A 14,424-nucleotide genomic window follows, 5' to 3' on the forward strand; every position below is an offset into this window, starting at 1 on the left:
TGAGCTGTCAGCACAGAGCCCAACATGGGCCTCGAACTCACGAACAATGAGATCATGACCTGAGAACCCACGAACGATGAGATCATTGAGATCACTGAGAACCGTGAGTTCGTGACCTGGGCCGAGTTGAAGTGGGATGCTTAACCAACTGAGCCACCCAGGCGCCCCCATGCTGTGTGATGTTTGAAAAGCCTTTCACCTGCCTGGGCCTCAAATTTCTCATCTTTAAAACAGGATAATAATCTTTAACTCCGTATTATTCCAAGAATAAAAAGAGAGAATCCTCATCTATGCGTCTGAAAGCAGAGGCATTTAAGAGGTCCAGGCCCCCAGCCTAATTCCAAGAAGGCCCAGATGGGCTGTCTCGGGGAAACCATCTGACACTGATGGAGAAGCCACATGCACTCACACACGTGACCACATGTGCCCTCCAGGGCGGCCCCTGGGAGGTAGGTGGCCTTTTGTCATCAGAAAGTTGTTGGTGGAGTGGGATAGGGTGGCGGTGACAAGGGGTCCTTTTTTTTCTGTCTTTGTAACGAAAGCAAGACCTGAATAAATGCTCGTTGTGAGACTTCCACAATATAGCCATGTGTAAAACAAAAAGCAAAAATCCTTCCCTCCCTCTCCGTGGGAGCCACACCTCTCTTGGTTATCACTTTGGTGTTACCGCTTGCTATTAGGAACAGCTTGTCCATAACGACGCCCACATATCTTTGCACTTTTTGGTGCGTAGGGTAAAGACCTTGAAATTGAATTGCTGGGTCACAGGTACAAGTGTCTGACCATTTACAATGTGGATAACTCCTGCCCAACTGCCCTACTGAAAGGTTGTCTCCATGGACATAAAAATTCAAATGCCAGCCTGGGGGAGCATCAGCCCAGTGGCTTCATGAACTGTCCCCCCCCACCTCCTCCCCCCCCAACTTGCCTTCCACGTTGCAAGTCTTTCTCCCCACTCGGTCCCTGCTGTGCACCGCTCCCCCGTCAGACAGCAGATAACTGGGAAGCATGTCTGCTGAGGGATTATCAGGGCAGCCTGCCGAGACCCCCAGGGGCTTCCCGGACCCAGTTTCAGACGGCTCCACTCCCTCCTTTGGTGTTAACGTCCTCCAGACTCCAGAGGCTCTGCGTGTTGACCCAGGTGTCAGACACACAGGGCGCACAGCTGCCACCAGTAACAGGCGTGCAGAAAGGCACACATTCAGTGGACATCTGGTGTCGGAAGTACCAAGCCAGCTCCTGCGCTTAAGGCCACTGACCAGTGCAGTGGGGGATGCGGACGATGAAGTGCCACTGCCCAGATGCCACGTAAGTGCTTCCCAGAGGCCTGCTCTGAGGGCTGAGAAAGCCCTGGGAGGCAGCCCCAGCTCAGCCACAATGGCAAACGTGGGCATGGAGACCCGAGTGGGAATCTGGGTTCCCACTAACTCTACCATGTCCAGCTGGGTGCTCTTGGGCAAGTCCATTTCCAGATGCTGAGGACAAAACACAGGAGGGCAGGGGTCCATCCTGGCACTTTAGAGAGGCTCAGTAACCAGTAGCCAGGATATGTGAAGCTCCTACTGCGTGATCCCGCTGGGTCTACACTCTGTCTTTGAAGGTACTCTAGAGAATTTTCAAAGTGTTTTCTTATCTCATTTTTGTATCTCATTCTGTCTCATCACCCGCGTAGAGGATTTATTATCCCTGATTTTCCAATGAGAGAACAGAGACCTCCAAGACAGGGGCATAAAGTGCCTTGCTCAGCCTGGAGGACCAAAGACTCCCAGGACAGAGCCCATTCTTTGCCCAGTAAAACTAAGGCCCAGAGAGGGAAAGTGATTTGCCTGAGGTCCTACAGTAAGTCAGGAAACAGACTCTGGTCTCCCACGTAGTGCTCCTGCACCACCCATCTTCTAGAAAGAAGTAGATTCCCAACCTTCACCCTGGGGCTGCCCGACCAAGGCGCCCACCAGGTCAAGGCAGCCACAGCCAACACGCGTACGGCCCCCATCTGGACGACGGCTGCGCCTCGGAGCCTCAGTGGCCATCTGTGCAATGGGACCACTGGGGAGGGCTGGGATCGCCGAGGCAGGCGGGCAGGCGGGTGGGTGGGGCCAGCGCCGTGACTCAGCCGGGCGGGCGGGCGGGGAAGGGCTGCCCAGCCGGTCGGACCGGCCCGGGATGCAAACGAGCCGCCAGGGCCCGCCCGGGGCTGGGCCGCCCGGGGGGTGACGGGAAGGGAGGCCGGCCGGGCGCCGGCGAGCCCGGGACCCAGACGCGGCGCGGGCGGGCGCCCAGGCTGCGGACCGGGATGGGAGCGGGGCCCCGCGGCCGGCCGCGGCACCCGGAGCCCCGCTGAAGCGGCCGCGGAGAGCCCGCGCGGGAGCCGAGATGTGTCTGCGCCTGGGTGAGCCGCGGCGGGACGGCCCTCGAGGCCCCCGCCGCCTTCTCTGAGGGTCACTTTCCGCTCTCGGCCTCAGTTTCCCCAGCAATGCGGTGGAGGGAGGAGGGCCGCTGGTATCCTCTCGAGGTGGGGTAGCGCCTCCGCCCTCCGTCCCCACTTTCCTTTCCGGCGGAGGAGGGAACCCCCAGGCGGGAGGAGAGTCGCTGGAGAGAGCAGCGCGCGCTTGGCCCAGAAGGAGAGCAGAGGGAGGGAGACCCAGGGCCCGGCGAGCCCTGAGCCAGAGGCTCCCTGCCTTTTCGCCTCCTCAGTCTCGCAAAAGCCTCCCACCTCCAACCTTCCACTCCTCCAACAGGATCCAGACAGAGCGGGACTGGTGTGTCTCCTCCCCTTGCTCCTTGGGCACAGTGATGCTGCTCTTGGGCATCAGACAGACCCGGGGACTCCCCACTTTCTGGCCAAGAGACCTCATGAACCTCAGTTTCCTCATCTGTAAAATGGGGGTGGTAGCACCACCTCCCAGGACTGCTGTGGGAACGAAGTTGGCTCCTGAGAGTGAAGTGCCAACCCATTGCTAAGTGCTCTAAGAATGATCACTTAGACAGGAGAGGTCAGGACTGCCCTGACACTCTGTCCGGGGCTCCAGGCACAGCCCCACACTGGCCCTGTCCCTCCAGTTTGACCAAGTCTTGGTCCTAGGAGGTTGTTGTTCGTAAGCCCAACCCTGAGCCAGGTGGTGTCTGGGCTGCCAGGCAGGTGGGTGGATGGGGCGAGGTGGGTCAGGCCCTTGGGACAAAGCTTCCTGTTTGACTAGCAGTTAATCTTCATGAGGCCATCCCAGTTCCAAGGTCCCATCCAGCCATCACCTGCCCTCTGCTCTGAGACCCAGTCCTGCTCCAGAGGGTCCTGCAGGGCCCCAAGTGTCTCAGCGACCAGCTGCGCTGGCCCCTCCCGAGTTTATATACCACAAGGTCACACAGAAGGGCTATGACAGCGGCCCTACCCTGCTGCTCCCAGGGACTGCTTCTTGGCACAGGGCCCCCAAGAATATCCACCCTACTGATTCCTTCCTCCCTCCCTCCCTCTTCCTTCCTTCCTTCCTTCCTTTCTTTTTTTCTTTCTTTCTTTCTTTCTTTCTTTTCTTTCTTCCGTCTTTCTTTTTCCTCCTTCTTACCTTCCTCTTTCTTTCTTTCCTTTCTTTTCCTTCCTTCCTTCCTCCCTCCCTTTCTCTCGTCCTTCCTTTCTCTCTCGTCCTGCCTCCCATCCTTCCTCCCTCCCTCCCTGTCCCTTTCTCTCTCTCTCTCTCTCTCTCTCTCTCTCTCTCTCGCTCTCTTTCCTTCTTTCTTTCATTTCTTTTAGCTACAGGGCTCCCATATATGAAATAGGATCCAACCCTTTCTGTCACAGATGAGGAGACTGAGGTGTAGGAAGGGACTTCCTAGAACTTAGTTTAGAGGCCTGGCCAGTTTCCCAGAGCTGGCTGGAATGAGGGGGCTGACAGGGCCAGGAGGCATAGTGTGTGTCCTCTGTGGCCAAGCCAGGACCCATAGGGGACATTCCAAAGAGCAGATATGGAACAGCCTGAGCTGCCCAAGGAGGAGAGATCCCTCCCCGTGAGGTGTGCAGACAGGGGCTGCGTAGCCACTTGGCCACTCAGAATCTGCAGAGGAGTCTCTGATGTTCTTTTGGTCCCAGTCTCTCCCACTTGCCCTGTCCCTGTCCAGTCTCCCTGCACCAAGAGCTTGCTTCTCCCAGCACCCCCAGGGTATGCCCCACCTACCTTCCCATCTGTCTCCTCCTGGGACCCTCCTCCACTGGGAGACAAGGGTTATTCTTCCCGTTTCATTATTTTTAAAAATTAATTATTTATTTAGGTAATCTCTACACCCAACGTGGGGCTCAAACTCAAGACCCCAAGGTTAAGAGTCATATGCTCTTTGGACTGAGCCAGCCAGGCACCCCTCTTCCAATTTTAAAGATGAGGAGATGGGTCCTCAGAGGCTTGAGTTTCTTGCCCCAAGTCAGTTCAGCAATTGTGAGTTGACTACTATGTGCCAGGCTCTACACACCAAACTGAATCCCGAGCAGGATCTGATCCCTGCCCAGTGCACTAGGGGCTCTTTGGGGCCTAGACAGTGACTGTCAAACTCACCGTGGTACCTTAGGGCCTGGCACAGAGCAGGCACTCTGAGCATTTGAGCAACAAACTCCTGAATGAATAAATCAGTGAATGGGGAGCTTCGTGGAAAGATCGTGGACCTAGAGCTAGAGACCTGGGTTCAAGTTGTGGCCCTGTCACGCGTAACCTTGAGCACTGACAAGAACTCCTGCCCTTTATTAAGTACCACCTGTGTGCTTTTCCAGCCTTAGAGCCCCAAAGACTCTCATGAAGGTGTTGTGAACCCCTTTTCCAAATGAGGAAACTGAGGCTCAGAGAAGACAAGTCACTGACCCCAAGCCCTCCGGAAACAGACTTAGCACCCAGTGTCCACTAATCCTGCCAGGGCCTCAGTCTTCTCCTCTGCCAGAGGCTGAGCCGCACCATGGCCCTGACCTGGCTGTCCCCCACAGGTGGCCTGAGTGTGGGGGACTTCCGGAAGGTGCTGATGAAGACAGGGCTGGTGCTGGTAGTGCTGGGCCATGTGAGCTTCATTGCAGCCGCTCTTCTGCACGGCACCGTGCTGCGCTACGTGGTTGCCCCACGCGATGCCGTGGCTCTGCAGTACTGCGTGGTCAACATCCTCTCTGTCACGTCCGCCATCGTGGTATGGCCAGGCGGGGAGGGTGACTGGCGAGAGGGAGCTGGAGGGGGCTTGGGGTGGGCAAGGAGAGAGCGCCAAGCCTCTGGTCTCTCAACCTCTCCCTGCCTCAGCTGCCTTGTCTATTACATGGGGATGGTAGCATTGTCCACCTGAGAGGGTCCCCGTGAGTATGAATGAGATCACGTAAAGTGATCCACGTAATGAGATCCACGTAAAGTGCGTGTCATGGTATCTGGTGCATGGTTAGTGCTCACGCTTGCGAACTGGGATTATTATGATGATAAGGAAGTAACCAAGGCAGTGCTGGACAAAAGGAAGGAGCATCAGCTGAGCTTGGGAGGGTCCAGGAGTGTTCACAGAGCTGGAGGCCCCTGAGCTGGATATTGACGGATGAGTAGGAGTTCAAAGATAGGCTGCAATTACCATAGCCCACATAGGAGGCACGCTGGGGCCAGCAAGTAGGAGAGGAAGCTGGGATGACATTCCAGAGACAGAGAGAGTGGCAGATGCAAAGGTGTGGAGGTGGGAATGGCTAAGATCTATTCTGGGGACACCGAAAAAACAAATTTGGCAGGAACTTAGCATTAGGCACGGTCTATGGTAGGTGCTCAATTAATGGTGGCCGTGGCTATGACTAGGTGTCAGTACCTGTTTGAGGAATCCACGAATGAAGGGGCCTGGCATTCTGAAGGCCACAGAGCTCTTTCCCACGTGTTAGCAGAGGTGGCTGCAGCTTTTGGGCAACATCCATCCATCAAAGCCTTGAGTTCCATCTCTGCCACCTCCCGGCTGAGGGACTTCTTCCTCTCTCTAAGCCTAGTCTCTCCTCTACAAAGTGAAGCTCGAACAGCCCGCTGGCGTCAAGACTTAGGTGAATGGAGATCGCATGCCCCAGCAAGCGGGAGAAGCCTCAGTCAGTGGGACGGGCCGGGCTGTGCAGATGTGTGTAGTGTCCCCTGGAGTGACCCCTGGGGTTCCCCAGTGACCCCAGTGTTCCTCTCACCAGCCTTGTAAGGAACTCCGGGAGAGCAGTGAGCTCAGGGTTAGGAGATCCACCGGGGATGGGCTCTGGGCTGGACCCCTTCAGCTTTGCCCTCATTTCCTCCGTTAATCCTCAACTGCATCTGGCAACAGGGGGCGTCTGTTACCCCCGCTTTCCAGAGGGGGAAACCAACACTGAGGATTCACCCAACCTCCTGTCGATACAAAGAAGCCAGGCTGGATCTGAAACCGTTTGTGTCTGACGCCAAAGCTAGTGTCCTTTCTGTGAGCTCATCCTGCAGACTGGGGCTTAGCCCAGAGAGCTTGGGGCACTTACTTGGGGCTGTTCAGTAAAGTAAAGCCATTGCTGGGTGGCCATCAGACCACCTGCCTCCCATGGGCTCAGCCCATTGAATTCTCCTCCATGAAGTGTTCTGACTTGTTAAAATAACAATTTTGTGCTTAGTTCCTTGCCAGTTGAGTTTACTTAGTTTATCCCCAAATCTTTTCCACTCCAGAGAGACATGTCATGTATAGCCTGTGACATGGCCCTGTGGCCCTGAGCTACACAGGTCCCTGTTTGAGTTAAACACCTATAGGCAGTGGGGAGTCACGGAAGGTTGTAGGCAGGGAGTTACCGGATATTAGAAACATCTCTTCGGGGCTGGACCGTGAGGAGGCAGTGCCTCTGTGCAGATGGAGGTAGTGAGGCCAAAGCTGAGCGGAGATGAGGGGCCGGGGGCTTGGAGGGCTAGAGTGGGCCTGGGTGAAATCTTTACCCGGAGCTGCCCCTGACACCTACCTGCTCTCCTTCCCCACAGGTCATCACCTCAGGCGTTGCAGCCATCGTGTTGTCACGCTACCTCCCCAGCATCCCCCTGGTATGTGGCTCCTCCTGGGAGGGGCTGTAGGGGTCGGGTGGGGGCAGCAGCCACCCCAAAGGGCCTAGCTTGCCCGGAGGGAGTGACGCTGACCCCATGGGACCAAGCCTGACATCCGTTGACCGGTGGCCTCCCCCATCCAGCGCTGGACAGTGTTTAGTTCGAGCATGGCCTGTGCCCTTCTTTCTCTGACCTGTGCCCTGGGCCTCTTGGCCTCCATCGCCGTGACCTTTGCCACCCAAGGCCGGGCGCTGCTGGCTGCCTGCACTTTTGGAAGCCCCGGACTGCTGGTACTGGTGCCTGACTGTCCCTTCGACCCCACGCGCATTTACGTGAGTGCTCAGGCCTGGGATTGCAGGAGGGGGCAGGGCAGGGCTGGAGGAGTGGGGGGATGGGTGGTGACACCCAGGGGCTCATCAGAGGTGGGAAGGGTTCTTGGAGACCCACCCTGCATCCTGCCCCTTGTGCCCCCCCCGCAGAGCTCCAGCCTGTGCCTCTGGGGCATCTCACTAGTGTTCTGCGTGGCAGAGAGCGTGTTTGCTGTGCGCTGTGCCCAGCTGGCCCACCAGCTGCTGGAACTGAGGCCCTGGTGGGGGAAAAGCAGCCACCACATGGTAAGGCCCGCCACCCCCTCCGTCAGCCTCGACTCCCCATATTTCCTGGGAGCCCTTGCTGGGAAGCCCAGGCTGGTCTGCCCCTACCCTCTGCATGGGGCCCCTGCCTTGAGAACTGGGGCAGTAGTTTTTCCTCCAGGATGAAAGGGAGAAGCTCGGAGGCTTAGAGAGGTCAGATCTCCCAGCTAAGTCACACAGCTGAAACCTGGCTCCCCCAAGGCCCAGGATGAGTCTTGAGGGAGAGGGAGGAGTATCTGGGTTCAATCTGGGGGCACTCCAAGGGTATGGTCTGGCTCTTGCATGGGAGGGGGTAGTGAGGTTCTTTTGCCCCAGAGATCCTCCCAGCCCTCCCCTCATCCCCTCCCCTGGGTGTCCTATAGGAGCAGACCCAGTCCCTGGCAGCCTCTTGTGTCTCTGCAGATGCAGGAGAGCCCAGAGCCCGTGGAGGGCCATGACCTGCTGAGCTGCACCAGCTCTGAGCCGCTGACCCTCTGAGAGCTGGTGGCCCGTCCAGGCCCCGTGACCACTGGGGCCCCCTGCAACCAAGTCTGCACTGTGACCAGGTCAGGATTCCTGGAACAGACCCGAGAGGTTTCACTGGTCACTCAGGGGCCCGGGTGGGGCTTTCAACCCCTTCCCTCAGCTACCCAGCCCACTGCACTGAAATGAGACTTTATTCTGAAGTTATTAAAAAGAACAGAGATGCTCCACATGGATGCATGCAGCAGGGGAGGGGACTCGGCCGGGGGCCCTGTGCTTCTTTCCCACACAGGATGCTGTGGTTGGGGCTCTGGATGTGTCTGCCCATCGTGGGCCTGTGTGTGTGTCTTTCTGAGAGAGGAAAAAATATACAGAGGGATCGGTGGGTCTGTGTTCATCCGAGTGCTGAAAGGCAGGTGGGGGTTCATGGGACCCACAGCTGGGAGCCTGGAACTGGGGGGGGGGGGGGGGGGGGGGGTTCCTTTTGCATCGTGGCCTCCAGGCCAACAAGAGCTGTGAAGCAGGAAGGGTCGAGTCCCTCCTGCAGGAAAGGACGACTCAAGGAAGCTTTTTCCTCAAACCCCCACACCTCCGGAATCCTTCCTCCTATCCAAATGAAGACAGCCTCCTCACCTGGGCATGATTCCGCCCTCCACCCAGGCTGAGAGCTACAAGGGAGGGGTGGGGGTGGGGGAGCTTGCCCGGTGGTTGGGGGAGGAGCTCGAGGCTGCGTGTGAGTCGGGGTGCGGGTGGGGGCGGGGGAGAATGGCTGAAGTTCCCTCTGGGTAAGGGAGGGCAGACCCAGCCAGAGCCTGCGTCTCAATCATTGCCTAAGGGAGATATTGCCTTTTGGACTGAGGGTGCTAACCGCTTGCTTGCTGTAGGGTTGCCTTCTCCATAGACCCCAGAGTGCAGGCCCTGGGGGCGGGGGGTGTGGGCAGGGGGCGGGGGGTGCGACCAGCCTGACCCCCAGCCTGGATAGACACAAGGAAAGGAAGCCGGGAGAGGGCCAGTGAAGGCAGGGAGGAGGGGGAACCTGGGTCCTGTCGTTCAGAACTGGGAGGCGCTGCTGGGGTCGCACTGCAGCAGACGCACGATGGACGGGTCGCTTTTGGCCCCGCGGATGAACTCCTCCAGGGACAGCTTGCCTGCGGGGCGAGGGGAGCAGTGATGCTGGAGAAGGCGGCCGCGCAGCGAGAGGAGGCCGAGCAGAGCCGCGGGAGAGGAAGGGGGAGTGGCACCCGCCCCGCCCCATCCCTGCCCCCTCACCGTCGTTGTTTGTGTCCATTTGGCGGAAGATTTTCTCGGTCCTCTTTTCTGGGGTCGACTCGTCCTCCGGCATCTTCATCACGGAGGAAACCATCTTGTAAATGGCCTGAGGGGCGGGAGGGGGAGGCAGGGAGTGAGAGGAGCCTGCCCGAGCCCCCTACCCCCAGCATCCAAAACGGCCTCCACACACGCAGAAGATTGCTGCCCCCGCTTGGGTGAGGTGGAGAGATGGTCACGGAGGCGTGGGGGAACGGGAAGGGGGGTTAGTTTAGGAAGGAGTGCCTGGAGAGGCTTCCCAGAAGAGGGGGCTATTGGAGCGGGCCCTGACCAAGTTCCCTTGGAGCGCCAGGTGGGAAAGGCATTGCTGGCAGAGCAATCTGCACGTACAAAGGACCTGCAGCAGGAAGCTGAGTGGGCGCCGAGAATTTGGGGGTGGCTGAGTGCAGTGGGCCAGGAGAGAGGTTGGAGGATATCGGGACCCAGATAGCGAAGGGGCTAGAACATCGGGCTTAGGAGCTGGTGCGGGGCGCTGCGGGCTCCAGGATGAGTACCGGTTTAGAGCTGCTTTTCTGAAACTTCGGGGCCTTGGGCAGCCCGCGCTCGGCCGCCTACAGGGGGCGCTGGACGAAGGAGGTGACATTGGGCTGCGGCGCCTGTGTGGCCGGCAGGGGGCGCAGAGCCGCACTAAGGGCTGTAGGGCTCGAGGCCGCAGGGCCCAGAGAGGGCGGGGGCATTATGCAAATAAACGCAAATGAGCATCTGCCAGAGGCGGGGACAGCATGCGCTCAGTTGTGCCCAGAACTGCAGCTGCCACGTGCAGGATCTCTGGAGGCAACACGAAGGAGGATATTTGTGCTAAATGTAGGCAGAGCACGTAGGGCTTGGCCTGTGGGATAGACTGGGTCCTGGCGCCCCAGAACTCAAGGACCAGACGGATCCCCCCCAACGTTCCAGCTCTTTGCAACTGACACCTCTGCCAAGAATCCTCCCTTCTCCCATCCCATAAACTTCCCTTGCCTCAGATCCAGATCCGGCCTCCGTACTGGTCTCTTCCGGCCTCTTTCCCTCGCATCTGTCCCCCACGCTGCCTCTGAAAGCTTTCCAAACACAGATCTCCACCGCCACGTCCCCAGCCCAGTGGGCCGCCGCCTCGCTCCTATCACACACAGGCTTCCCTCCAGGCCCACCGTGCACCCAGCTCCTTCTGGATGCTGCCCCACGCTCCTTCTGCTGCCTCCCACTCTTCTTTGGGACTCCACTTACATAGCGCTTTCTTAGGGAGGCCTTCTCTGATCCTGCCTGGGTCAAGGTCCATATGCTGGCCCAGAGCCTCCTGGGCTCTTCCTTTGGGGACACCTCTCTGAAAGCAATTTTGTAGGATTGCACCTAGTTTCCAGCATACAGCTAAAGATCATGGATATCTAGCTAGTACCCATATCCTCAGAACTTAGCACAGTGCCTGACATCTGGCAGGGACTCCACGGCTTAAAAGCCTTTGGTGCCTCCCACTGCCCTCTGTACCAAGTCCAAACCATTCAGCCCTGGTCACTCAAGGTACTTCTCGTTTGGTCCCTGCTGACCTCTCCATCATCAGGCCTCCCCTGGTGAGTGACCCTGCCACAACCAACCCCTCCATGCCTTTCAGGTTTCCCAGAATATACGGCCTCTTCCTGGAATAATAGTACTAGCTACCACTTATCAGGCTCCTGCCGTGTGCCAGGTACTTTACATGCATTATTTCTTAACCTCACAACGGCCCCGAAAAGCAGGTATCATGATCCCCATTTTCCAGATAAGAAATGGAGGCTTAGAAAGGGAATTGACGGCAGAGACTGAATTAGAATCCACTCCTTCAGAGTTGTGGGATAGATGCTTGTGGGTAGCGATGACCAGCAGGGATTTTGAAGTAAGATGGACTTGGAGTGGCATCCTGGTTCCACTAATGTGGAAGCCTTAGACAAATCCTTATGTGTAGCCTTGGACAAGTCCTTAACCTCTGTGAACCTGTTTCCTCATTTCTCCCTCATTAGGATTGTCCAGACGATTGAATGAGACACTGTTGTAGTTAGAATAGTAGCTGGCCGGAGTAAGTGGTCAGCAAACAGCAGCTCATAATATAATCATTACTCATCCACCACATCCTCAGGCCTTCCCTGCCTTTCAGTCCCCTAGACTCTAGATGCCACATTTAGCTAGTCAATGTGGGCTGCAGACTTCTTCTCTCCCACCAGAGTGGGAGCCCCAAGAGGCCAAGACGCAGCGTTTACCCTTGTGGTGTGTCCACAGGGTTGGGTCCTGAGAAGGATGGCCAGGTGACTGCTCCCCTCGTGACAGCCCTCTCCTGGGTCTCCTAATTAATTGTCTGGAATTGTTGTGCACTTACTGTTTCATTGGAGCCAACTTGTAATTAATCAGTCACTGGGATTTGCAGAGCTCTGTCTGCACCGGCCATCTCGGGCTGCCCGGCTGCCGTAAAGGAAATCAGGGCCTACGTAGCAGAGGTCAGCCAGGCAGGGGTCCTGAGGGGGCCGAAGGAATGAAGCTGGGCATGACTGATGTCTTGGGTTTGGCGCCCCCAACAGGGCTGAGATTTACCAGTATAGAGCAGTGCAACCACACGAAGTGGTAAAACGTGAACATCTCTCATATTGGTTGGTATGTTCAATCGCTGAGCTGTTGCTGTTTTCCATCACCCTGATTGCCCCAGCCCTTCCACCAGGACCCCCAGAACTTCCCACTGTCCGTCAGCTAGAGAGTTCATGCCTGGTCCATGGGGGTCACAAACATTAAGGCTTTATCCCTAGCGATAGACACAGGGAGGGCAGCGCATCCCCAAGCAGCCCATAGTAGTCTAGCTCAAGAGAGCATACCCTGATGCTTAGCAGGAGAGAAGCCAAAGCAAGAATCCAGTAGGGGCTGGATGCAATGGAAGGGGAAGCAGCAGAGCCGAGGAACCAGAGGGAAAGGATTCAGAGAGGCAAAAGGAAAGAGCAAGAGCTTGTGCAAAGCTGTGCAGTGGGATTACTCAGGGCATATCCTAAGGATGTTGAAAAGGCCACTCTGGCTAGAGCAGAGAATGTGCAGAGGAGAGAATAGCAACCGACAGCATCTAACATTTGCCAAGTAACAATCATATGGAGGACTCTCTTCTCTCCTGCTAGAGCCCCTGTCCCACTTTATACCTTCAATAACCTGGTGCTGTAGGGAGATAACACCCTCACTATATGGATATATAGTGAGGCTCAGGCAAAAAGTGAACTAGGAACTGGATAGATAGACTAGAACCAGAGCCCTGATGGACTTCAATGCTGGGCCAGGGGGATAGGCACTCTGGAAGATTGAGCTAATATATGCTACACTTAAACTTGTACTAAGAAAGAGCATTTATATCAGGTCCTTAAGTCTCCCTGTGAGGTCAGTATCACCATCCCCATTTTACAAATGGGAAATCTAAGAGTTGAAGCCAATTCCAGAACTAGAAGCCAGATCCCTTTCTAGGGGCAACTCTGAGTGGTGGCCAGCTTAACTTGACTCCACCACATACATGCTGTGTGACCTTGAGCAAGTCACTTCACCTCTCTGAGCCTCACGGGGTTATTGTAAGGATGCACTGGCTCACGGATATAAACATATCACTTAGTACTAGGTTTTTAGTGGGCCCTCAGTCAGTTGAAAGGTGGTTGGGTGTCCTCATGGAAAGTGGATGGTGGACCCACGGTAGTCCACTTACAGTCTGTGTGGCTTTGGGCCAATGTCTTTACCTGAGCATTCATTTTCTCCTGAGTAATGAGGATCAATGAAACATAACTGGCCTGTACTCTGAAGAAATGTCAAGTTTTGAAAGACAAAGACTGAGGAATTATTACAGATTACAGGACTCTAAAGAGACACAACAATGAAATGCAATGTGTGATCCTCAACCTGGGTAAAAAGTGCCATACGGAACATTTCGAGACAGTCGACAAAACTGGAATATGGTCTGTAAGTTAGGTAATAGCATTTATCTACATTAGAAAATAGTTTCTACATTAAATGTCCTGACTTTGATAATTATATTATGGGTCATGTAAGAGTATGTTCCTGTTCTTAGGAAATATATCCTGATGTATTCAGGGGTAGAGGGTCATGTTCAGAACAACAGCGAAGCATTGCACACACGCTCGCATGATGCCCGTCACGATAAAGCAAATATGGCAAAAGTTAATTGGTGAATATGGGTAAAGGATATATGAGAGTTTTCTCAACTTTTCTTTAAATTGGAAACCAGTTCCTAATAGTTTTTTAAATGGGTCACAAAAGTAGCACCCGCCACTACCTACCCACAAGGGCTCTCGAGAGGATGAAAGGGAATGGGGGGTGCCAACTGCTGGGCCCTGCATCTGGCATTCTGAGGGGTCCAGGGGCCCACCTGCACAATCTCGAGCATCTCCTCGCGGCTGATGTAGCCGTTACCATCCAGGTCATACATGCTGAAGGCCCACATGAGCTTCTGCTCCAGGCGGCCACGCGAGGTCACGCTCAGCGCGATGATGAACTCCCGGAAGTCAATGGTGCCATCGCTGTTGGTGTCAAAGGTGCGGAAGACGTGCTCGGCAAATTTGGAGGCGTCACCATAGGGGAAGAAGTTGGCGTAGATCTTCTTGAACTCGTCCACGTTGAGGATGCCCGTGGGGCAGTCCTTGAGGAAGCCCTTGTACCACTCCTGCAGCTCCAACTCCGAGAACTCCGTGTTCTCCCGCAGGTCCTGCAGCATCTCTGGCCGCAGCTTGCTGTTCTGCTTGCCCATGGCCACCAAGCCAAGTCCCACCTGGATTCCCGAGGGGGTCAAGGGGTAGAGAGGAAATGGTCAGGCCCTCTTGGCCCCTTGACGCCACTCCAGGAAGGCCCCCCAGACACCAGGCTCTCCAGTCTCTCATTTGACCCAATGAAAGAGAGCAGCTGGCCCAAAGTCAACAGCCCATACCCCGGCATCCTGCCCGTGACATGCTCCACACCATTTCCCAGGACCTTACAGTTTCCCAGGGAACAGACCAGGAGACGGAGGAAGGGAAGGG

At 56.1% G+C, this 14,424-nt stretch overlaps 2 protein-coding genes across 3 annotated transcripts; one reads left to right on the plus strand and one right to left on the minus strand.

The window, feature by feature from the left end:
* The first annotated feature begins 2,223 nt into the window (after positions 1–2,223).
* Positions 2,224–8,351, plus strand: TMEM54 (transmembrane protein 54). Its single transcript, XM_049617556.1, has 6 exons — positions 2,224–2,389; positions 4,955–5,148; positions 6,948–7,007; positions 7,151–7,339; positions 7,487–7,621; positions 8,042–8,351. The coding sequence occupies exons 1-6, from the start codon at positions 2,374–2,376 to the stop codon at positions 8,114–8,116; spliced, it is 669 nt and encodes a 222-aa protein (XP_049473513.1). The 5' UTR covers positions 2,224–2,373; the 3' UTR covers positions 8,117–8,351.
* A 788-nt stretch (positions 8,352–9,139) lies between these two features.
* HPCA (hippocalcin) lies at positions 9,140–14,184 on the minus strand. 2 transcript variants are annotated; one of them, XM_049618935.1, is made up of 3 exons: positions 13,779–14,184; positions 9,371–9,476; positions 9,140–9,249 (listed from the first exon to the last, which is right to left on the minus strand). In XM_049618935.1, exons 1-3 carry the CDS (start codon positions 14,154–14,156, stop codon positions 9,152–9,154), a joined length of 582 nt encoding a protein of 193 aa, XP_049474892.1. In that variant the 5' UTR covers positions 14,157–14,184; the 3' UTR covers positions 9,140–9,151. The 2 variants fall into 2 exon arrangements, with proteins under 2 accessions (XP_049474892.1, XP_049474891.1); XM_049618934.1 differs by having other exon boundaries at positions 9,371–9,478; positions 13,997–14,172.
* Between the last annotated feature and the right edge of the window lie 240 nt (positions 14,185–14,424).

The sequence above is a fragment of the Panthera uncia genome, assembly GCF_023721935.1.
Source record: "Panthera uncia isolate 11264 chromosome C1 unlocalized genomic scaffold, Puncia_PCG_1.0 HiC_scaffold_4, whole genome shotgun sequence".
Taxonomy (NCBI): Eukaryota; Metazoa; Chordata; class Mammalia; order Carnivora; family Felidae; genus Panthera; species Panthera uncia.